This window comes from Castor canadensis, chromosome 4 (genome assembly GCF_047511655.1).
Source record: "Castor canadensis chromosome 4, mCasCan1.hap1v2, whole genome shotgun sequence".
In the NCBI taxonomy this organism is placed as follows: domain Eukaryota; kingdom Metazoa; phylum Chordata; class Mammalia; order Rodentia; family Castoridae; genus Castor; species Castor canadensis.
In genome coordinates, this window is record NC_133389.1 from 50,099,020 (window position 1) to 50,122,810 (window position 23,791).

General features: G+C 39.9%; 1 protein-coding gene across 1 annotated transcript in view; it reads right to left on the reverse strand.

The window, feature by feature from the left end:
* Window positions 1–1,632: 1,632 nt before the first annotated feature.
* LOC109674794 (proteasome subunit alpha type-7-like) overlaps window positions 1,633–23,791 on the reverse strand; it is a 101,510-nt gene continuing 79,351 nt past the window's right edge. Inside the window, exons 7-9 of the mRNA XM_074070132.1 lie at window positions 4,062–4,181; window positions 3,790–3,852; window positions 1,633–2,055 (exon numbers count right to left, since the gene is read on the reverse strand). Coding sequence (XP_073926233.1) covers window positions 1,963–2,055; window positions 3,790–3,852; window positions 4,062–4,181 — 276 coding nt within the window. The 3' untranslated portion in view covers window positions 1,633–1,962. The remainder of the gene's footprint in view (window positions 2,056–3,789; window positions 3,853–4,061; window positions 4,182–23,791) is intronic.

Genomic DNA, 23,791 nt, shown 5'->3' on the forward strand with positions numbered 1-23,791 from the left:
TGGGAATGTAAGCTAGTACAACCACTTTGAAAAACAATATGGAGGCGTCTTAAAAAACTAGACATAGATCTGCTATATGATCCAGCAATATCACTCCTGGGGGATATACCCAAAGGAATGTGACTCAGGTTATTCCAAAGGCACCTGCACACCAATGTTTATTGCAGCACTATTCACAATAGCCAAGTTATGGAAACAGCCAAGATGCCCCACTACCAACAAATGGATTAAGAAAATGTGGTATTTATACACAATGGAATTTTACTCAGCCACAAAGGAGAATGAAATTTTGTCATTTGCAAGTAAATGGATGGAACTGGAGAATATCATCTTAAGTGAAGTTAGCCAGGCTCATAAGGCCAAAAATCACATGTTCTCCCTCATATGCAGACTTTAGACCTAAAACAAATGCAGTAATATTATTTGGACATGGGTCATAAGCTAAGGGGAGAACATGTACAGGAGGAATAGGGAAAGAGAAGGAAACCTAAAACTTGAAAGTGTTTGATGTGCCCACTGTAGAGGAGCAAATAAAGTAATCTTAAACTGGCACAGGCCACTATGGGAAGGGGACAAGGAAGTAGTGAAGAAGTCTGACAGAGATGAACCAATTCAGGTTGCAATACATATGTGCCTGAAAGCAATGCTAGTAATCTCTCTGTATAGCTATCTTTATCTCAAGCTAGCAAAAATGCTGTTTCTTTCTTTTTACCTCTTATGTTTTGTCTTCAACATAACTGGACAAGAGGGCAGAATAGTTCTGCCTGAAAGTGAGCGGGGTGGGGAGGAGGGGGCAGAGGGCAGGGGGGAGAGATGGCCCAAACAATGTATACACATATGAATAAATGAATGAATAATAAGAAATGTGATTTTAAAAGATCAAAAAGATGAAATGAATTCTAGCAATAAAAAAGTATTTAACCCCCACAAAAAAGTGTCTACAAAAGCAAATAATGAAACAAATGCAAGAAAGAAGAAAAAGTAAAATAAAAATTAAAACAAAATTTTTAAAAGGGAGGACAGATTTCTAGTCCTTTAAGAATGGCAAGGGAAAGGGCAGCAATGCAAAATCACAAACTCTGCTGACTAACTTTTCTTTTTCTAGCTACTTTGGCTGGGAGCTACCTGGCTTAAGCAGTCTGAGTGTTTCTGACTTTCCTTATTTTCTTTTGCGCTCACCTAAAGGGTAGCTGTTCCCCAGCCATTCCCAATGTATTTCCAGGAGATGCTAGTGATCAGAGTGTGTGGTACTAGTCCACAACCTTTTGAAATGCCCAGTATACTTAACTGTGTGAGCAGTCAAACTGGTACATCCACACCGTGGAATGCTACTACTTCCAAAATAGAATACTACTTCTTGCAACATCGTAAGGTGGATGGAAACCTCTTCTTCCAACAGCTGTAACAGTAGCCAGTGGTGTGGACTTGCCCCTGAGTACCATCAGGGTTGTGGTGGGTCTTGGTGGGGGAGTGTCCCACTAAGCCAAGTGGCCCAATGCCTCTTAATACATGAAGTGGCAGGAACAATGTGGCATGGGACAGTGAGTCTCATGTGCACTTCTGAGTGACAAAATTTTGATAGTTCACCAACACATGGCTGTTTTTATCACTCATTAGGAAATTCAACTCATATCGTATTATATTCAGTTTATTTTGGAATAGCTAGCCAATTAACAGTCATATTTAAATTTCATAACCTGACTAATTTTTTTAAATTAGTATTTTTTTCTTAATTACTTTTTCTTATATTAAGGAAAGAAACATAGTGGACAGGTTAAGGAATATGCTTTCAAAGCAAATCTTTACATTAACCTATGTTAGATTATGCAACTGACTTACATTCTCAACTGCTGCACAGGTAAGATCTAAATGTAATGTGCAAACTAACTTATTTTCTCTAAACTTCACTAATTCCAAACAATACAACAAAACATTAAAAGCTTCCAGTGCTCATCGTAAAAATTAGGTGGTTTTCTTTGATTTTTTCTTCTCTGCTTCTTCCTTTTCCTTTTCTATTTCATTTACTTGTAATTCAATTTCTTTGGCACTAAACATCTGAAAAATAGAAAAAAATTTAAAGAGTAGATTTCAAGGAGGTAAATATCTAAATATTTTCTATTTATAACTTTGCATTTTATAACTTTAAATTTACAATGAAATGTTTCAAAAGGTTCAAAAGCAACACACTTGTAATAATTGTGGGCAAAATAAGATCGCTAACATTTCCACTATCATTGTACTATAAAAGAAACCAGTGCAAAAGGTGATACATCCTATATCTGCATGGAACTCTGAAAACATTTTAATGAGCAAGTAACTCATCACTGCCCTCCTTCTACCTCACCCTACTGTGATAGGTTTATCTATTTTATCAGTTTATACAATAGTCGAAAGAGCTGGGTAAAGGTTTGCACTGCTTTATGACTCCTTCACTAAAAAAAGTTTGTATTTTTTAAGAAATCGCAATGCTATTTTTGATTTCTATTGCACCTCTCACAATTGGATCCAAGATCACATGATTGCTACTATAAGACTATTGAAGTTAAGAAATTTATATAGGGAACCTGAATTTAATGATCTTAAATAGGGAAAAAAGGTATCTAGAAGACTAGTAAAAGAATAATGAACCATGTGAGAAACCAAAATTTTAAAGATGTTAGAGAATTAAGGGATTTTAGCTATTAGTTCACCACCAGATTTGCATAAAAGGAAGCTGCTACTCATGAAGTTATTTGGCTAGAAATTGAAGAGGGATGAAAAATTAGTCTCTGACTCCTGTTTCAACTCCAGATTTCTTTCCATTTCACTCACAGGACAGGTCAGAAAATCTGTATTTGCACTCTTGGGGAATACCCAAAAGACTGTGACACAGGTTACTCCAGAGGCACCTGCACACCCATGTTTATTGCAGCACTATTCACAATAGCCAAGTTATGGAAACAGCCAAGATGCCCCACTACTGATGAATGGATCAAGAAAATGTGGTATCTATACACAATGGAATTTTATGCAGCCATGAAGAAGAATGAAATGTTATCATTCACTGGTAAATGGATGGAATTGGAGAACATCATTCTGAGTGAGGTTAGCCTGGCCCAAAAGACCAAAAATCATATGTTCTCCCTCATATGAGGACATTAGACCAAGGGCAAACACAACAAGGGAACTGGACTTTGAGCACATGATAAAAGCGAGAGCACACAAGGGAGGTGTGAGGATAGGTAAGACACCTAAAAAATTAGTTAGCATGTGTTGCCCTTAACGCACAGGGGTGAGAGTAGAGGTGGAGGGTCGGGAGGAACAACAGCAGATAGTCAAAAAGTGGTGGAGATTCTTTGATACAATGAAGGATAACAGTATATCAGACACCAGAAAGAAGCCCTGGCTGGAAGCATATCTTCATTTGAAAAGATCGAAAAGAAGGAAGATCTCAAAGACAGGAAGCGTAACTGCTCTGTGTGTGGTGTCAACAATGTATTTCCATAGGAAATATGCTAGACTGACTCCATACAGAGTAGGAGTTCCTACTCACAGAAACATGTCTTAAATGGGTAGACCTATATAGACATCTCAGCATATCTAAGTCTTCACAAAGAGACAGGCATTGACAACTGCTTGCAATAAGCACATACAAATTAGTGACTCTTAGCCTACAGAAGCAAAACAAGTTTCACAGTGCCAATGGGTGCAAATGGATCTCACAAAGTACAAATCCTCATTCTAATATTAACAATATTTTAACTTTTATCACAATATGCTATATTTTTTCCTCTTTGGTTAATGACTTACCTTCAAAGGTTGGTTTCTTCTTATTATAGCCAGTTCAATGTTTTTTCCACCAGACTGGACAACCTAGTGTAGAACAAGTATTCATCAGAACATTTCAGCTGGTTTGAGTGATAAGCTGCTAAGTGATAGCCTAGCATGCATGAAACCCTAGAGTTGGTCCCTAGCACCACAAAACAAATAAACACCCTACATCCGCCAATTTTGTGTTTAATAAACAAAGTGGATGAGAAAAAAGCCTATGCTTTTCTGAATGTGCTTTATTAGACACTTACTTCTAGCAGAGCTCTTATTGCTAGTTTTATGGCTTCATTGTCATTTGTTATAGCATCTTCTGTGTAATTCTTTTCCAGAAATTCTCGAACAGTTTTAGCACTTCGGCCTATTGCATTTGCCTTAAAAAATAAAATAATTATTAATGTCATTGCAATATGAATGAATTTATGGTTACTAAGTATATTTAGAATTTTGGGATTTACTCCAGTATTCCTTAGAAGAATTACAAGGCTAAAATATATAAATATGAAAATTTAGAAAGCATTTCAGAAACTCCATTTGGTTATGTCACGAGTAGTCCACACTGGTGACATCACTTTACTTTCAAACACACCGATGCTTTCTCCTGGTCAATGCTCTCTGCTAGCTTAATGGTTTCCAAGTCTATTATATCAAGAGAAGAATGAAACAGTTGGAACTCCAAAAGATGTGGAGAGGAAAGAAGGTATAACTTGGCAGTAAGGTGTAAAAGAAACAGAGAAAAAGAGACAGAAAAAAAAAAAGACATCAATGCCTGTAATCCCAACACTCAGTGGGCTAAGACAGGAAGACCTTGAGATTGACAGTTTGAGGCCAGCCTCAGCAACAAACTGAGACCTATCTCAAAAAATAAACAAAGAAAAGATATCAATGTCAATGTGAAAAAGAAAACTATGTATAAGCATAGAACTGAGCTTTATTTTCTTAGAACTTAAAGTATAGCAGTCTCCTAATTATTCATTGTCTTTTTCGACAAGAAGGGCTTCTATTCCATTCCGCATTTTCTTTGTTCTTTGAAAATTTTTCATCAGATGAAGGAAAGAGGCAAAAATAGATTTCTTGGTTTCATGGTTAAAAGTAGTTGGCAGTTTTTAGTTTAAATTCATATCCAAAAAGGAAGACAAAAAGTATCCAGATCATTACCTCATGATAATGACGGTAATGATGACAACTTATGCTAACAGAGTATTTATGTGCTGGGTACTTGTTAAGTGTTTTAAGAGTATTATCTCATTTAACCATCATGAAAATGATTAAATAGGTGTTACTATGAACACTAATACTTGGATGAAGAAAGGAGGCTCAGAAAGGCTAAAATGTTGCTCTGTGTTAACATTTTGGGCCAGATAGTTCTTTGCTATAGACTATTCCTCGGATTACAAGATATTTTAAAGCCTTTACTATAATTAGATACCAGAAGCAACCTCCACGCTGTTGTGACAACCAAACATGTCTCCAGAGATTGTAAACAATGTCTCTTATGGGTTCCCTGTTTGAAAACTACTGGCTCAAGTTATCTTGCCCAAGATCACTTAGACTGGGCTTTGGATCCAAGTGGTCTGATCAATAAGCCAAGCTTTAACCGTGCACATGCTGCCTCAAGCCCCTTTGTTACAATAATCTGCAGAGTGGAAAAAAATAGTAGAAAGGCCCATCCTCCCACTGGTGTTAAATCACAGGTTTCAGTTATAATTGTTTAGTACTGTGATTATAGGAAAAGGGTTTCAAAGCAGATTTTGGAAAGTGGGCATGAACTTTTAGTTCTACATGAGATTACACTGCTTTGCATAGCAGAACATTCTTGTTATTTCACATAACTTTTCTTATGCTATTATATTTCAGAGGATTAAAATAAGCAGCTGTGAAACTTTTAAACAAAACTCATGGCCTTGAAATGTCACTAAGATCATCGGTAAAACCTTCTGTCTCACATGACTTTGGGGGTCCACTTGCTTCTGGATTTGTTTTTTGGAGGGGTAAGGTTCCTCCCTCGTAAGAAAACAGTGGTTTATCTAAAAACCTCACTGGGCCCTTAAGGTCACCCTCTAAATTCCTCCTAACTTTCTGTCTGTGTTCTTTCATTGCTGTTGTCAAAATCTTTAACTCTTATAGCCAGCTGACTGGTTTTCTAAGATCTAGCCTGTTCTTTTTTTGTTTGTGTGTGGTTGTACTGTGGTTTGAACTCAGGACCTCAAGCCTGAGAGCAGGTACTCTACCACTTGAGCCACTCCACCAGCCCTTTTTTTGTGTTGGGTATTTTCAAGATAGGGTCTCAAGAATTATTTGCTCCATCTGGCTTTGAATTGTAATCCTCCCAATCTCTGCCTCCCAAGTAGCTAGGTTTACAATCATGAGCCACTGGCACCCAGCATCTAGCGTTTTCTTGACAGACTCATATCCTCACCCTCCTCTACCCGTCACCCACCCCAGCCTGCTTCAACAAATTCTGATAGTTTTGCATTTTTTTTGCCTACCTACCTACATAGATAGATGATAGTGTGTGTGTGTGTGTGTGTGTGTGTGTGTGTGTGTGTGTGTGTGTAAAAACTAGTAGCTGTCAACCTCAAAATCTATTATTCCTTTGTGACAGAACTACAGGCCCTGTGCCTGCTACAAGTATGTTATACAAGTGGAAGTCATTGGGTGGAACTTCAGGGAATCTTTGCTGCCTAGAATGTAACCATGTTGGATGGACATCTAGCACCCACCCTAAAGGCATAGGAAATATTAAGAATAAGAGAAAAAAACACAACAACAGCATCTTCAAACTTCTCCCTACGTGAGAAAATTCAACACTTATGTGTTAAACATTATTAAGTCTTTGTTGTTAGGAGCCAAAAAACAATGCCTCATTGGTATACTTCTGAGGAACCCTTGCCCATAACTTTCAGAAATGAAAACCTTATTCCTGCAGCTCCTCCAAGTGCTGGTAGCAGACAGCCATCAGTATTTAACTCTCTTTGGAGTTCCTTAATTTACTAGAGCTGCCTAACTCAAGGTCATGCATGTTTCCAGGGCAGCCCTTTCAATAACTGGCAGATGAAGAGCTATTAATGACCTGTCTCTTCACCCCAATTTGGAACAACTTTGAGGAGCCACCACAGATCTAAAGCTTGCCACTGGGTCACTTGAGGTTGTTATTGAGATATGCCCTGGACTTTCTCCCTCCGCTGATCCCAACAGCACTCCCCGATAGATGTCAAAAGTAATGATCTCTATCTTAGTTAGTTTTTCATGGACTTTAATTTACAATAATCTTTCAAAGTCTAGAAAGTATTTTGTCCTACTCTTTAATACCTGTGCTCTCTGCCAGTGATCATGTCTTACAAGACACATGAGAAAAATCAAGGGCGGGCCCCCTGGAATATTGGCTATCTTCGCATGAGGCAATGTGACTCTAAAAAGGACCTGACTGAAAAGGATCTGATATCAGCTGACAGGTTCAAAGCTGCTTTTCCCATTTGAAGGCTCACTAACTTCCTCAGTAAATCTTGAGTATGCTCTCCCATACTAAGAAAAAGAAATGTGGAAATGAAAAAGAAGATTTATTCATAATAAATAAAAATAATAGTAATTCCCATTATCCTTGAAAGAGAAACAACAGAAAGAAAAATAAACCAAGTATTTTCAAAACAATGAATTGGACGATTTATCCTTCAAAGTCTTTTTTTTTTTTTTATGGCAGCAGTTTCCAAAGTGGATTCCACAGACTACAAGAAAGAGAGAGGGAGAGGGAGAAAGGATCTATGAGAAAAGGGTTCTAAGTGTAAGTAATTTGGGACCACTGTTTTACCTGCATTTAAAAGATATACAATGCTTTTTAGAAGACCAAAAATTATTTTAGTAATGAAACATAATAAAGTTCTTTATAGAGAAACACCTACAATCACTTAGCTAGAGAGTACGTTTACTTTATACCTTTTAACATCAGAAGAAAAACACTTTGAGATACACACATATTAACTTTGTTGCCATTTTTAAGCATTATGGCCTATTTGGAAGACAGCAAAATTGGCCCCCAAATCATTAATACTGTTAGTCATGTGGGTCTCCTGATAAGAGTTGGTATAGAAAACATTTTAAATTAAGCAACCACTTCATTTACACACACAGTATATTAGATACTGTTTTTCATCAATATTCATTATGAGTTAATTTATTTTAAGACTTTAAAATGCAACCTTTTAAAGCCTTGAATATAAATGAATGCTAATGGCCACATTACACCTCACAAATCTATAAGCTATACCATAAAGGAATGAAAGCAGATTTTTTTTATAATCGTGTACAACTTCTTAGATAACATATTTAAGTACCTATATTTCAGAATTACTAAGAAAGAGCATACTCAATTTCTCCATTACTATAAAAATCATCTTGAAAAATCAATAAGCAGGATTACGGTAAAAGGTATTTAGAATTTCATGATCTAAAGGATATATTATGTTTCAATCATAAAGTACATGTCTAGTGTTTGCTGTAAAACAAATATTGAATGCTTAAGACACAAATTTCCCCTACTAAGTTTTTACTTAAAAAGAAATACTTAACTTTTTTTTATGGTGATACTGGGGTCTGAACTCAGGGATTCATACTTGATAGGCAGGAACTCTACTACTTGACCCAATACCTCCAGTCCTTTAGTGTTTTGGGGGAGGACTCAAGGTTTTGTACTTGCAAAGCAGATATTCTACTGCTTGTGACACACCTCCAACCCAGTTTGCTGTGGTTATTTTGGAGATGGAGTCTGGAGAACCAATTGCTAGGGTTGGCCTCGGATCACGATCTTTCTGATCTCAGCCTCCTAAGTAGCTAGGATTACAGGCTTGAGCCACTGGCTCCTTGGAAATATTTTTTTAATAAAAGTTGCAAATGCTTCAAAAGTTCAAAGGGAGAGAATATTTCCAGCTGAGAAGCAAGTAAATAATATTATATACATTCATTTTTATTATTTATTTACTAAGTAAATGCCCATCTTGTACATAAGGTTCTGGTGTTTCATTAACATAAAAATCAGACAAAAATCCCTGCGCTTGTGGAGTTTAATGTCCAAAGGGGAATGGACAGGTGACAAACAAGGGCATACTATGTAAGTAGACAGTATGTTAGTGGAACAGAGAAAACAAAGGCAGCCAAGGGGAGAAAGGGCATTGGGAGTAGGCCGTGATGCTAAGAAAGATGCTGAGGAGGGGATTCCTCAGAGGAAGGATGGCAGCCATGAAGACATCTGTGAGAAGAAAGCTTAGCATAGAGGGAAGAATATGGGAAGAACAAAAGCCTGAGGAGTGCACATGTCTGGCCCAGGAAGTAATGGCACCAATATGGCTGAGCAGGAAAACAAGAGAGTTAGCAAGGTGAGGGTAGAGAGCAAAAGGGGGATGGTGGTGAATAAACAAAGATTTCTAAAAGTAAAGGCTTTGAAATTTATTCTGAGTTACAAAGGAGGCAAGGAGAGTTTTTGAAAAAAGAGGTGACCTGATCTGACTTATTTTTTTGACAGAATTGCCCTGTTGATAATTTGACTGCACATTCTTCCTGGAATGCATGATTCTGAGCACTCTTGACATCACTGTTCCTTAGGACAGTGTAAGAAGCAAACAACTTGAAGGAAGAGGTATATAAAAGTGTTTGATTCCCCAAGGTAAGGGTTTCATGGCTACTAGGATAACATGCTGTATCCATCTGGGTTTGTGTGTTCGGTCCTCAGGGCATTTGGAGGCATGGGAATTGGCACCATCATGAAGCTCATGGTGCTTGCTGTGGTGAGCTTGGTGAGATGCTAGGTGGAAGCAATGGGACATCAACCAAGATTTTTTGTGTCTTTAAGATGAAAGATATGAGAGTACTTTTAGATTGATTTCTTATTAAATAATAGACTGGCTTCCCATTCAGTCTCCAAGAAAGATTATTCCTATAGATAGTGTATGTATAGAACTCTATATTCAGAAACCTTCTTCTATAAGGTCTGTATCTACTTGCTACAGATACATACACCAATGTCAGTGATCAGAAGTTACAGCCTGTGATCTAGTTCCCTGTTTTTGTAAATAAAATATTATTAGTACATGGCCACACTCATTCAGAAATAGCCAATATTTGACTATTAGTTACAACGAGAACTACCAGCAAGGCTAAAAAATTTACCATTTGGCTCTTTTAAAAAGAAGTTTGCTGATTCTTGCTACAGATTAGCAGTTTAAACTCTTAAAAACTACTGAGAACTCTAAAACATTTTTATTTGAGTTATACCTGTTGGTATTTGCTAAGTTATTGGTCCTTGGACCCTGAGATGGTTAATCTTGATTGTAAAGTTGATTGGATTAAGAAACACCTAGGAGATAAGTAAAGCACACCTCTGGGTGTATCTGTCAGGGCATTTTCAGAGACATTGACATCATGAGAGCTCTGACCTAATCAATGGTTTAATCCATTGAAGGATTCAAGTTTTGAGCTGGTGGAGTGGCTCAAGCATAAAAGTCTGCCTAGCAAGCATGAGGCCCCCAGTTCAAACCCCAGTACCAAAAAAAATGAATGAATAAATAAATCAAAGAATATCTGGTCTCAAAACTTGACTAGACTATTGAGAGGTGGTAGAACAGTGAACACTGGGGCCTGTTGGAGAAAGTGGGTTATGGGATGTGTCCTTGGAGGCTAGATATTCTGGGCCTCTGCTCTGCTTCCTCTCTGCCATGATGGAAGCTACTCTCCCATGCCTTCCCTCCTTGATGGACTGAAACCTCTGAAACTGTGAGCTAAAATAAATCCTTCCTCCCTTAAGTTGTTTGTGTCACACATTTGGTCACAGCGACTATAAAACTAATACAGGCCCCTAGGAAAGGGTCTGTTTTACAGGGTTGCCTATGCAGCTAGTAATCTTGAGACAGGTAATGTCTTTTTTGTTGTTGTTAATAAACAGCAAGCTAGCTTACTGTTTGCTATAAATACAGCTGATTCTCTCTATGCTGAGTATTCCTCAGCCATGAAGCACATCAATGTAGTACACAACATTCATCCAGAGCATATAACATCAACCCTGTGGAACTTGAAGACAATGAAAATCTATAGTGATCCCTATGCCCCTTGCTGTGCCGTGAGTAATAAAAATCCTTTGTTTCTGACCAGGAGGTCTTGTGTCTTCTGTTTGCATCCATGAAACAGTAGCAAGCTAATTTATTATCATGTAAATACTACAGTGTAAAATCAAATCCAAGCTCAATAATTAGAAATGAAAACAGAGAAAGTTTTAAAATATTTAATTCATTTAAAAACAACAAACCCATTACATTTGTTGTATTAGTCTGCTTTGTTGCCATAACAAAATACACTGAGTAGGTGGCTTAAACATAGCTGAAACATAGTTGTGGAGTCTTGAAGCCTAAGTTCACAGTGCTGGCAATATCGGTTTGCAGTAGGACACTCTTCACAGTTGCAGACAGCTCCTTTCTCACTGTGTCCTCACATGGCCTCTCTTCTGTGTGTGCCCACGTACACGGAACAGAGGAGGACTTGGTGCCTCTTCCTCTTCTTATAAGGACAGCAACATAATGGCTCTACCTTTACAACCTCATTTCACCTTAATTTGCTCTCTAAAGACTTGCTTCCAAATTCAGTCACACTGAGTGCTAGGATTTCAACTTATAAATATTGGGGGTGTAATTTATATTAACATATTAATATAAATAACATGCTTGGATGAAAAATTTGTATTTTCCAAAGCAAAAAAGTAACTTTATTAGAAAAGTGGCACTGTTTTATATATTTTTAAATAACTTTACTATCTGGTATCATAAGAAAAAAAAAGCAGGTTTCTGTCTGCTTTGTGATGGAACAATAATGTCACCATTTGTAAATCAGCAGCCATTTTGTCCTCAGGCCTCACTTGAGAAATGGGGCCATTCCCAATAACAGCACCACACTTAAACAGAAATTCCCATGCTCCAAGATAAGCTCCACCCCTACTGGAGACTCCCTCACATGCGCTAACTTCCTTAACCTCCCTCTTCTATAAAAGCCATGCCTGGCCCAGAGTCTGGGCTGCACCATCTTTCCCCAGCCAGCCTGGCAGTTCGGGCCTGCCATTAAACTTTGACTCTTGGATGCGAGATTTTTCTCATGAGCTTTCTTTGTGGACAGCATTTTTCCTAACATTTTGGTGCCAAAACCTGGGATTCGGGGTGCGCTCCTGGCACTGACCTTGCTTTCCCAGCCTCTGCCACCCCATCCCGCTCTCTCTCTCTCTCTCTCTCTCAACTCCTATTCCCTTCCTCCTGGATCTGAGCTGCTTTGCCAGAGCTCTCATCCTAGAAGACACCCTCACAGCTCTCAGGGTATTTCCTCTGCCCCAATGCCTCTAACTGCCATCCACCACCGGCCAATCCTCCCTCAAGGTCCTCTCTTGGTGAGTCCTCCTAACACACAGAGCCGTGATCTCTTTCTCATTTCCTCGAAATCCTAGCGCTAGGTCTCGGCTCACTCTCTTCCCTGGGGACCGGGTCCCCTAGGACTATGGACCTCCGTGATGAAGATGTTCCTCCCGGCTATCCCACATCTACTCTCTCCTGAGGAACCAGTATTTCAGGGACGCCTGCCATATTCTTTCGTCAGTTCAGGCCTCACCATGGAGATTGGACTGTCCCAAACTCCTTCAGACTCCCCACTGGGATGTCTCCTAGCCAATCATGGGCCCCTTTGCCTAATGCCTGATGTTAAGCCAGGAAAGCTCATTTTTCTCTGTAATCAGGCATGGCCCCAATACCCATTAGACAATGTCTCCAAATGGCCACTTAATGGCACTTTCAATCCCAGTATTTTAAGGGATTTATACAATTTCTGTGAGCGTGCAGGTAACTGGAAGGAAATACCCTACACCCAATCCTTTTTCTATCTCCACACCAATCCCTCCCTCTGTACTTCCTGTTCCTCTGTGCAGGTTCCATTAGCCTCTAAACCAGCTTCCAAACAAACCAAATCCTATCCTGGACCTCCTCCTTCCCCATGTAAGCAGACTTCTTGCGCTGCTCACTCTGCCTGTCTCTTGCTATCTTCCTGAGGGACTTTCCCGTCATGGTGTCAAGCCACTCCTTGCCAACTCTGGCCTCAAGGTGATTCCAGCTCTGGGGGAGCTCATGCTCCCTCCCTGTGGGCTGACATCAAGCCCGGGGTTTATTCAGGTATGCCTCATGCTACGTTGGGGGAGTCCTGATTGATTATGGCATCTGACAACTGCTTCTCTTTTCCCCCCTATCTAATGCCCCTTTTTCCTGAGACAGTGACCAGAGAGTGGAGGTTTTGTGTTGCTGAAAGTGTTCCAGTACCAGTCAATGGGAGTGCCCTAGAGGCACAGGTGATAGCTAATCCCTCAGGCATGTGTCATGCCTCCAGGCTCTGCCTTCCCCTCCCTTACCTAAGATGTTGGGACACCTTTTCTGCTTCTTCCATGGTCTCACCACATGTCCTTAGTCTCTGTCTGCCTTCCTCTCCCTAGGCTTACTGGGACCCTGCCTCCCATGAAAAGCTTGTAGCATGGCACCTTATGACTTAAGTTATTCCAACTAGTTTGCCAGGTCTCTCAGTCTAAAGTAACTTTAAATCAGCTGCTAGGCACCCAGTGAGGCAAAAGTGCTTACAAAAAACTGCAGCTGCCATGCTAACGCCCTAACTCCGCCCCCCACAAGGGGAGGAGGGAAAGCAAATAGTCACACTCATGCACAGCAGGAACGCCTGCCATAGCTAAAAGAATCCATAGGCCAACCCAACACACATCCTAGGCTGCCAGCCACACATGGCAGTGGCTGTGGCCCACCACCACTTCCCCTAGAATAAACGCATGCAGAGTACACAGGAAGGGGTGGGGGGGCAACAGGCCGTAGGATCAGGCCTAGGCAGTCAGGCTCGTTTGTTCCGGGTGTGTGTGGAGGGGGTTGGTGCCTTGCGCACGCCCTGCTCCTAGCTCCACCTCACACAGTGGGGCACGGGACCCAGCCCTTGTAAGTCAATTGTTAGCTCAAGGTTATAATCCCAGAAATAGCAAAATGGACTTTACTGTGATCTTTAAATTTCTCATTTAAAATTTTCTATACTTTCAGCCTCAGCATAAAATTTTCCCTCCAAATATTAACACTAGTTGTCCCATATGGTACTGTTATTGGCCCGGGATGCCCTCTGAATGCCCTTCTCTAACTTTACAGACTATTTATTCCTTTGTTAAAAAGGTAGCCTTTATTAAAGAGCCTGCCTACTGTTAGCTAAAAGGCATGATCCTAGTATTTTGTTCTTCCTAGATGGGACCTCCATCTTCCAGTCTTCTGGCTTGTAGATGTTGGAAGCTTTGTACTGAGGCCTGGCCTCAGTATGCCTTGGGTGACCAAGAGAAGTGGCCTTCACAGGGTTCCTTAAATTACAATACCATACTCCAATTAGAACTTTTAAAAGGGAAAAAAGTGAACTGAGGTCCCCTATACAAATTTTCTGTCATCTCTGAGACCACTCAGATTGGCTCCATAATTGCTATTTAGATACTCAAACACCCTCTGCCCTACCTTCTAAGTCACCCTAATATTCAGAACCTCCAAATGGGTGCTTCCCTCTTCAACAGGTAATGGTAGGAAGAGGGCAAATCTTATGTCCCCTTCCAGTTATCAGATCTAAGGGAAATTAACAGACATCTGTGACAGCTATACTGATGCCCAGACAAATACATTCAAGCCTTTATCTCTGTGATCCAAACCTTTGAATTGGCATGAAAGGATATTATGCTTCTACTAGACCAGACTCTTTTCTCATTAGAAAAGCAATGGGTTCTGGCCCAGGCCACCTCAGGTTGGAAATGACTACCATTTACAATGAGCCCCAATACTAGTGGCACCTAGAAATGTGGGGATAAATGTGTCTACCTACAGGGGCTCAAGCAGTCCCCTTGACAGATCCACACCAAAAGGGGCTGAAGATATGGCTGAAGTTGTAAAGTGTCACTATGCAGGCATAAAGTCCTGAGTTCAAGCCCCAGTACAGCAAAAGGAAAGAGAAAAAAAATATTTGGGGATAAGGATGTAGCTCAGTGGGAGAATGTCTGCCCAGCATGTGCAAGGACCTGGGTTCAATTCCCCAGCATTGCTAAATCAAAAAAAAAAAATGATAAGGAAGATAAGTGGTATTAATGTCACTTCAACCATCTTATAGTGGAAGAAAGTAGTTTAACCTAGACCAGATCCTCATTCTTCAGGTGAGGAAACTGAGGCCCAGAATGGTTCAGAGACCTGCTCTCCAGAGTGTCAGGTGTCAATATGAAATAACAACTTTGCATTATAGCAACACTCTGAAGAAAATCCCCTTACCTTTCTGCAGCATCTTGAGGATGCTATCAGAAAGCATACCACGGTGGACCCAGAGTCACAGGTGAGAGAGGTTCTCCTCAAAGATAAATTTCTAACAGTCAGCCCCAGATATTTGTAGAAAACTCAGTCTGCGGCTGAAGGAGAAAAGTCACTGGATCAACTAATACAACTAGCCATGTCTGTATACTATAACCAGGACACTACTAACAGAAAGATAAGAGACATCATGACTTCATTGCTGCCCCCACCTGACTGGGGCCTGTATCCTGAACTTGCTACCATGGTGGACAAGAGGGGCATTTCTGCAGAGAATGCTTAAGGGGGACAGCCTGGGAGACTGCCCTGTCCCCAACCGGGACCCAGCCCTCTCTGCAAAGGTAACCACTGGAAGCCTAAGTGCCCCTGCATCCAGATGGAAGGTGAGGTGCCACCTCCTATGGATTGATGGATCCTGGCCCCCTGTCCACACTCCACTTCTTGGCTCGATGTTGAAGAGCCTTTTGGTAGCCATTATGGCAGAAAAACAAAATGTCATTTTCCTCCTAGACAGTGGAGCTCATTTCTCTGTCTTATCTTTCTCTCCAGTTCCCCAGTCCAATGACAAAAGTTATCGTTCAGGGCAAATCTGGCCAGCCCCTAGAGAGCTAATTTATCCGGCCTCTGGCCTGCTCTTGGGGAGACCTCCTCTTCTGTCATTCTTTCCTCATAGTTCCTGAAACTCCAGTGCTCCTGCTGGGATGGGATTTACTGTCTCAACTAAAAGCTCAAATCCTCCTCCCCCCAGGCTATTTCTGCTGCTCCCCTCCTTCAGGAACAAATAGATTCCACAGTGTGTACTGATGAGATGAATGTAGGGTGAGCCAGGACGGCCCTCCCTATTCAATAAGACTCAAAATCCCTCACAGTTTCCACACCCAAAAACAATATCCCCTCAAGCCTGAGGGACAATGAGGCCTTATGCCTATCATAAATTCCTTAAAACAAGGGCTACTAATTAGTTGCTTCAGCCCCTATAATAAATTCAAAATTCTTCTACAAGTTAATTTTAAAATACAAGTTACAAAGTAAACAACTGGAAAGGATAAAGATAGGTAGTGAATGTATTTTTTGAGAAGTTAAAGGAAAAAGGAATGTTTTTGGATGAGAAAGGATTTTGTAAAGAAGGGTTTGTCCTAAAGATTGTTTCAAATAGGAGGGATAAAGACAAGCCATCAAAGGGTTTAATATGTTATATAAAGGTTTGAATAAGTTTTAAAAGTATATAATAAAAGCCTTTGGTGTGTGATAAAGTTAAAGTTGACTATAATCTAAGGGTTGCCTAAAAGATTTTTAGGGTCATATCAAACTAAAATCAAATTCTCTATGTCTATAAAATAACAAGATTATCTTAATATTGTTCCACTCTGAGTAACATCTACAAAAAACTGTTACAGAGAAAGATTTTATCAACAAAATTATTTGTGTTTTCTGCTGATCTTGTCAAGCTTTAAGTACTACTAAATCAGAGTTCATTTACACATTTGCCCATGTGTCTTAAATGACCACCTTGTAACAGTGTTGTGTCTATACTTTATCTAAATATGGTACAAACATTTACAAAGTTATATAAAAAATAAGCTAGAGCTCTCTTTTATCCAAGAATGTTACATTTAAATCCTGGCAGCCCCTGCCTCCCACAGGTCACCTACCTAGGTGTAGCCTTAAAGGGACAGACTCACTCCCTAAGTCATGAGTGCATCAACCCAATCTTCTGTTTCTCTCTCCCCCATACCATAAAGCAGCTTAGAGCTTTCTTGGGAGTTACAGGATTTTGCAGAATTTAGATCCCTAGATATGCAGTCCCTTAGCAGACACCTTTTATGTTCCTTCTAATAAACTTTCCTCCAACAGACCCTGCTCCTCTGGCTGACTATCTACTTTATCTTAACCTTTTCAGAGAACATGCAGACCAGATCCTGCCCCACCCCATAACAATTTCTGTTAAACCAGGGGATCTTGTTCTCCTAAAGAATCTTCAACCCTCTCCATTGGGACTTCAGTGGACTGGCCCTCATCTGGTTATTCTCACAACACCTGCTGCTGTCAAGCTCAATGGGATCCCCCAGTGGTGGCACCTCTCAACGAACAGTTAGAAAAACAGAGAAGGGAGTTGGAGGACTCTTGGAATCCTCCAAGGAACAACATTTTTTACAGTGATTCTCCTGGCCAATGCCCATCCTAATGCCTATGTTTCTTGCTCTCCTATTCTTAAGCTTCCTCCCTTATCATACTGCATGTCTGCTATTGCTAATCAAAAATTTAACCAGTTGTACCTCCAGGGATATCAACCTCTCCAAAACCGTCCGGAGGACTGCTATGAGGGCCCCCACCAGGATGCAAGAGTCTGAGGATCTCGCCCCATACAGTGCCCCATGCCAGCAGGAAGCAGCTAAAAGACTGACGCTTTATCCTAATTCCCAATCCTCAGCCTCTATCCTCATCATTATTAAAGAAAAAGTTGGGGAATGATAAGAGTAATAATGTCACCATTTGTAAATCGGCAGCCATTGTATCCTCAGGCCTCACTTGAGGAATGGAGCCATTCCCAGTAACAGCCCCCACCTTAAACAGAAATTCCCTCACTCCAAGACAAGCTCCACCCCTACTGGAGACTCCCACACATGCGCTAACTTCCTTAACCTCCCTCTTCTATAAAAGCCACACCTGGCCCAGAGTCTGGGCTGCGCCATCTTTCCCCAGCCAGCCTGGCAGTTCAGGCCTGCCATTAAACTTTGCTCTTGGATGTGAGACTTTTCTCATGAGCTTTCTTTGTGAGTAGTGTTTTTCCTAACACTTTGAATTCTTTATTTTGCAATATTGTTATTTTGGTTTGAATATGCAAATATGTAGTTAGGAAAAGGAGGAATAACCTAATGTCCCTCTGAGAAAAGTGTTAATATGCCATTCAGCAGGTGGTAGCTTCTAAAAAATTAATTGCAACTTGGAATCTGCAACCACACAAGGGAATCTTTTCTACTTTGTTGTACTAACACCTCTTGGCTTATTTTTATTTTAAATGAATTAAAAAGTAAAATTTCTTAGGCATGCATGGTGGAGATACCTGCAATCCCAGTACCTGGTAGACTAAGACAGGAGAATCGTGTAGCCAGTCTGGGCTACACAGTGAGTGCCTGTCTCATTTCTTCTAATTTAATTTCTCAGTTATGATCTCTGCTAGTCAACAGGCACTGATGGGAACCCTACATGACATTTGCACTGATGGATCTTTTACATCAGAAGAATGTGCAATTCTACGCTTTGGTCCCCTGGAAAATGCTGGCTTACTGAATTATGTAGATCTTCCAAGTGTTGACCCACCTGATTTCTAAAACATCAAATAATTATGTCCATTAATTTCACCACCAGTCTCATCAAACAGTGTAAAACTGTCAAGCACAAATATATTTTATGGGCAACAAATACACCCAGGTGTTTCTTTAAAACAATAGGTTCAGGGTTTTTTTCTGTTTGGTTGGTTTGGTTTGATTTCGTTTTTTTTGCGGTACTGAACTTAGGGCCTTATGCTTGCTAGGCAAGGGATCTACCACTTAAGCCACACCCCAAGTCCTTTTTGCTTAATTTATTTTTCAGATAGAAAAGGCCAACCTTGGACCATGATCCTCCTATGTGCATCTCTTGTTTAACTGGGAATATAGCTGTACACCACAACGCTAAAATTGTTTTTTGAGATGGGGGGTCTAGCAAACTTTTGTGCCTGGGCTGGCTCAAATTACAAACCATAATTCTTGCATCTCTACCTCCTGTGTAGCTGTTTGTTCCCTCCTGATCAGACTCAAGTACTGCACACATTTTTTTAATGTTAAATTTGCAGACATAACATTTTATCTCTAAGTACTTCAGCAACTTCCCTGTTAACTTAAGATTATATGACCACATTATATTTATCACACTCCAGACATGTCACATTATTTTAATTTAGCATGCACTCTATATTTAAGTACTGCTGCTGGTCTCTTAAATGTCCTTTGTGGTTTTTTTCCCCATCCAGAATCCAATCAGTGATCAAGGACTGCATTAGTCTCTTTGGATTCCTATAAACTGGAGAATCCCCCTGCCTTTTTTTTTCTTTCAATAACATAAACATTTTTTAAATGTCTTGTATAATATTCCACATTGTGAATTTATCTGATTTTTCCCTTCTGATCAGACTCAGGTTAAATCTAATGGCACAGATACTGCAAACGTGATGCTATTTCTTTTCCATAGCATCACATCAGGAGGCACTCTTAGCCACTATAGGAGATGGTGGTATCCACCAGAATGGTTCCTTTCTCCTTTGTGATTAATAATATGTGTGGCCACGTAAATATCTTTTTCCCAGACATCTTTTTCCTCAAATCAGGCTTTCATAACACCATTCCATCCAAGCTGTTCTTGTCAAGGTTACCAATGACCTACAGGTTGCCAAATCCAGTCATTTCCCAGTCCTCTTCTTAGTTGTCCCATCAGTGACATTGACTCATGAATCCTGTTTTCACTTGGGATTCAATATTCTGCTCTTCTAATACACAAAAATTATGCTAATATTATGTTACTATTATGCTACTCCCAATACACAAAAACCTCAAAATGGCTTTCTATATCTTTTCTTTAAAATCCTAAATCTTATCCATGGTCTTCAAACATGTAAGATCTAGCCCCTCTTCCCTCTGTTACTTCATTTCTCATCTCTACCTTGTTGACTTGCTGTAGCTGGTACATGCTGCAGCATGGAGCTGTAGCTCTGGATGTATCCACCTCCTTAAAAATTCACACATACAGGACATGCAGTGGCCTTGGGAATTTGCCTTTCTGTCCCCTGTGTGGAATACCATAGCAAAGCACAGCCTGGTTTGCTCCCTCACTTTCTTCAGGTCTCTGTGCAAATGCCACCTCTCCAAAAGAGCCTCCTTGACCACTGTGTATCTATGAGTTACTTTCTATCCTCCTACCTTTGTTCTCTTTTCCCCCACAGCCCATGCATTTAAATATACTATACACCACCTGCAATACTATGAACTTTTACATTGTCTGTTTCTCTCTCTTACTTTATTCATAGGGGAAGGTATTTTTTCTATAATTAAAGCAGTACTTGATATGTAACAAGAATTTTGCAGTGGGCCCTGGAAGCTCATGCCTATAATCTTAGCTACTTGGGAAGCTGACATTGGGAGATCACAAGACCTCATCTCAAGGAAAAGAAAATCTCTGCATTTACAGACTGAATAGATGTTAAATGATGAATTATTTCTCCTCCTCCTCCTCCTCGTCCCCTCCCCCCCCCTCCTTGTCCTCCTCCTTCTCCTCCTTCTTAACTAGGACTGGGGTCTGAACTGAGGGCTTCATGCTTGCAAAGCAGGCACTCTATTGCTTAAACCAACCTCCAGTTTATTTTGCGTAGCTTATTTTGAAGATGAGGATCTGTTTCCCCAGGCTTGTCTTGAACTGCCATCCTCCCAATCTCAGCCTCCCAAGTATCTAAGATTACATGCGTAAACCACTGGTGCCTGCCTTGAATGATAAATTCTTTATATATAACATTCAGTGGTGAATGATCTTTGTAAATTCTGCCTTTCAGTTAATATCCCTAAGTACAGAAGTATCAATTTGTATGCTTATTGCTATAAGATTCCTTTTGGGATTATTTCTGGCTTGTTCAGGTTTTCTCTTTGTGAGTAAAGTAACACATTTAAAAATGTCAGTAGGCTGGACACGATGGTGTACAAGTGTAATCCCAGGTGCCCCAGAGGCTGAGGCAGGATGGTTTGCAAATTCAAGATCAGCCAGGCAATCTAGAGAGACACTGCTGAAAATAGAGTAAAAAAGGAATGGGGAGTTCCCCCAGTGGTAAAGAGTGAGCTAGTTTCTGCAAGCCCTTGGGTTTCACACGCAGCCGCACAAACCAAACAAGATAATGGTCACTCAGGCATTGTACGTGTTTTTAACAGGACAGTTTCAGTTCCTGTAATTGGCCAAACCCCAGAACCTGCTACTCCAGGTAAAAGATATTTTGTTCTAATTGAAGCACAGAGAGATGAATAATGTATAATCTCACTGAAATGTAGAATGTAAAAATAATGAATTCATAGAAGCAGAGAAAACAGTGGTTACCAGGGTCTGGTGGAGGGAGGGGAAAGGGAAGTTGTTGGTTAAAGGGTACAATGTTTCAGTTAGGAGAAATAAGTTCTGGAGATTTATTGTACAGCGTGGTGATTACAGTTACTATATTGTGTGCTTGAAAACTGGTTAAACAAAATAGACTTCAAATGTTTGCATTACAAAAAGAGGTCTGTGTGCTGATGGATGTATTAATTACTTTGGTTCAATTATTCCACAATGTATGCATCTATGAAAACATCACATTATACCATAAATATATACAATTTCTCACTTGCCAATTAAAGCTATTTCTCAACAAGAAAATTTGCAAAGAAAACAATCTAAAATGGCTTGCCCCTACTGGAAGAGAAACCTATTCCACATATAAATTTCCTACGTATCCCAAGAGCTTCTCATGGCTTTTCCACCTGTGGACTTACTGAATGACTTCAGTATTAAACACCATAGTTTCCCACAACACGCTGCTTCTGAGGGAGAAATCTGTTGTGAGGAAAGGTGAAATGGGCATATGCCAAGGGGATTCACAGCCTATCATGTTCTATGTCACCCTGAGGTAGCCTACTGGGAAAGCCGTCAGAAACTCTTAGCAATCACATAATTCAGACACAAATAGATGGTGCTCCAAAGGATTTGACTAACTGTGCTTGAAATTGAATGGCCTTAAACCTGTTTAAACTTTAATTTTAGAATTTTACTTGGACAATATTTGTCCATTCTGGTGTAACTTATGTGACTTCAGTGCTAACAGCTATCACTGAAACTAGTGTCTTACTCAGTTCAGTAGTGTTAGAATACCTTTCGTTGTTGAAGATGTGAATGAAGTATGCATGTACATTGATTGTTGCATTCACTTTTGTGCTACGTTTGTAAATAGAATAGTTTTTTACAAACGTCTGTATTAATTTCACATACTAGAAAGGAGATAATGTGCCAATCAGAAGCATAAGATTTCCTACTCAAAATGTTATTACAGGTTTATAAAATAAGAATAGTTTACAATCTTGGGCTTATAGTATACCAAACTGAAACCTTTGCTAAGTTTCCCATAGAATTAACCTTTTTTTGTTTGTATCTAACATCCATGACTTTCGCTGACCTTGTGCAAATATTATATGTTGCTTAGACATATCTTTTGTCCTACGCAGAACATTTTGACTTTTATGAAAATTGCAACTCATGTAATTTATATAAACTTTCTAAATGTAGAAACTTAATATTTCCACACTCAGCTCTGGGGACACTAAAGTAAAAGGCTTGCATTTTCTTTTTCTTTTTTTTTTTTTTTACTTTATTTTTAGGCATAATTCTTTTTTTTTTAATTTTTTAATTTTTTTATTATTCATATGTGCATACAATGCTTGGGTCATTTCTCCCCCCTGCCCCACACCCTCCATTACCACCCACCCCACCCCCTCCCTCTCCCCCCTACTCCCTCCATACCCAGCAGAAACTATTTGGCCCTTATCTCTAATTTTGTTGAAGAGAGAGTATAAGCAATAATAGGAAGGAACAGGGTTTTTGCTAGTTGAGATAAGGATAGCTATACAGGGAGTTGACTCACATTAATTTCCTGTGCATGTGTGTTACCTTCTCGGTTAATTCTTCTTGATCTAACCTTTTCCCTAGTTCCTGGTCCCCTTCTCCTATTGGCCTCGGTTGCATTTAAGGTATCTGCTTTAGCTTCTCTACATTGAGGGCAACAAATGCTAACTAATTTTTTAGGTGTCTTACCTATCCTTCTAACTCCCTTGGGTGCTCTCGCTTTTATCTTGCAATCATAGTTCAATCACCTTGTTGTGTTTGCCCTTGATCTAATGTCCACATATGAGGGAGAACATACGATTTTTGGTCTTTTGGGCCACGCTAACTTCACTCAGAAAGATGTTCTCCAATTCCATCCATTTACCAGCGAATGATAACATTTCGTTCTTTTTCATGGCTGCATAAAATTCCATTGTGTACAGATACCACATTTTCTTGATCCATTTGTCATTAGTGGGGCATCTTGGCTATTTCCATAACTTGGCTATTGTGAATAGTGCTGCAATAAACATGGGTGTGCAGATGCCTCTGGAGTAACCTGTGTCACAGTCTTTTGAGTATATCCCCAGGAGTGGTATTGCTGGATCAAATGGTAGATCAATGTTTAACTTTTTAAGTAGCCTCCAAATTTTTTTCCAGAGTGGTTGTACTAGTCTACATTCCCACCAACAGTGTAAAAGGGTTCCTTTTTCCCCGCATCCTCGCCAACACCTGTTGTTAGTGGTGTTGCTAATGATGGCTGTTCTAACAGGGGTGAGGTGGAATCTTAGCGTGGTTTTAATTTGCATTTCCTTTATTGCTAGAGATGGTGAGCATTTTTTCATGTGTTTTTTTTTTTTGGCCATTTGAATTTCTTCTTTTGAGAAAGTTCTGTTTAGTTCACTTGCCCATTTCTTTATTGGTTCATTAGTTTTGGGAGAATTTGGTTTTTTAAG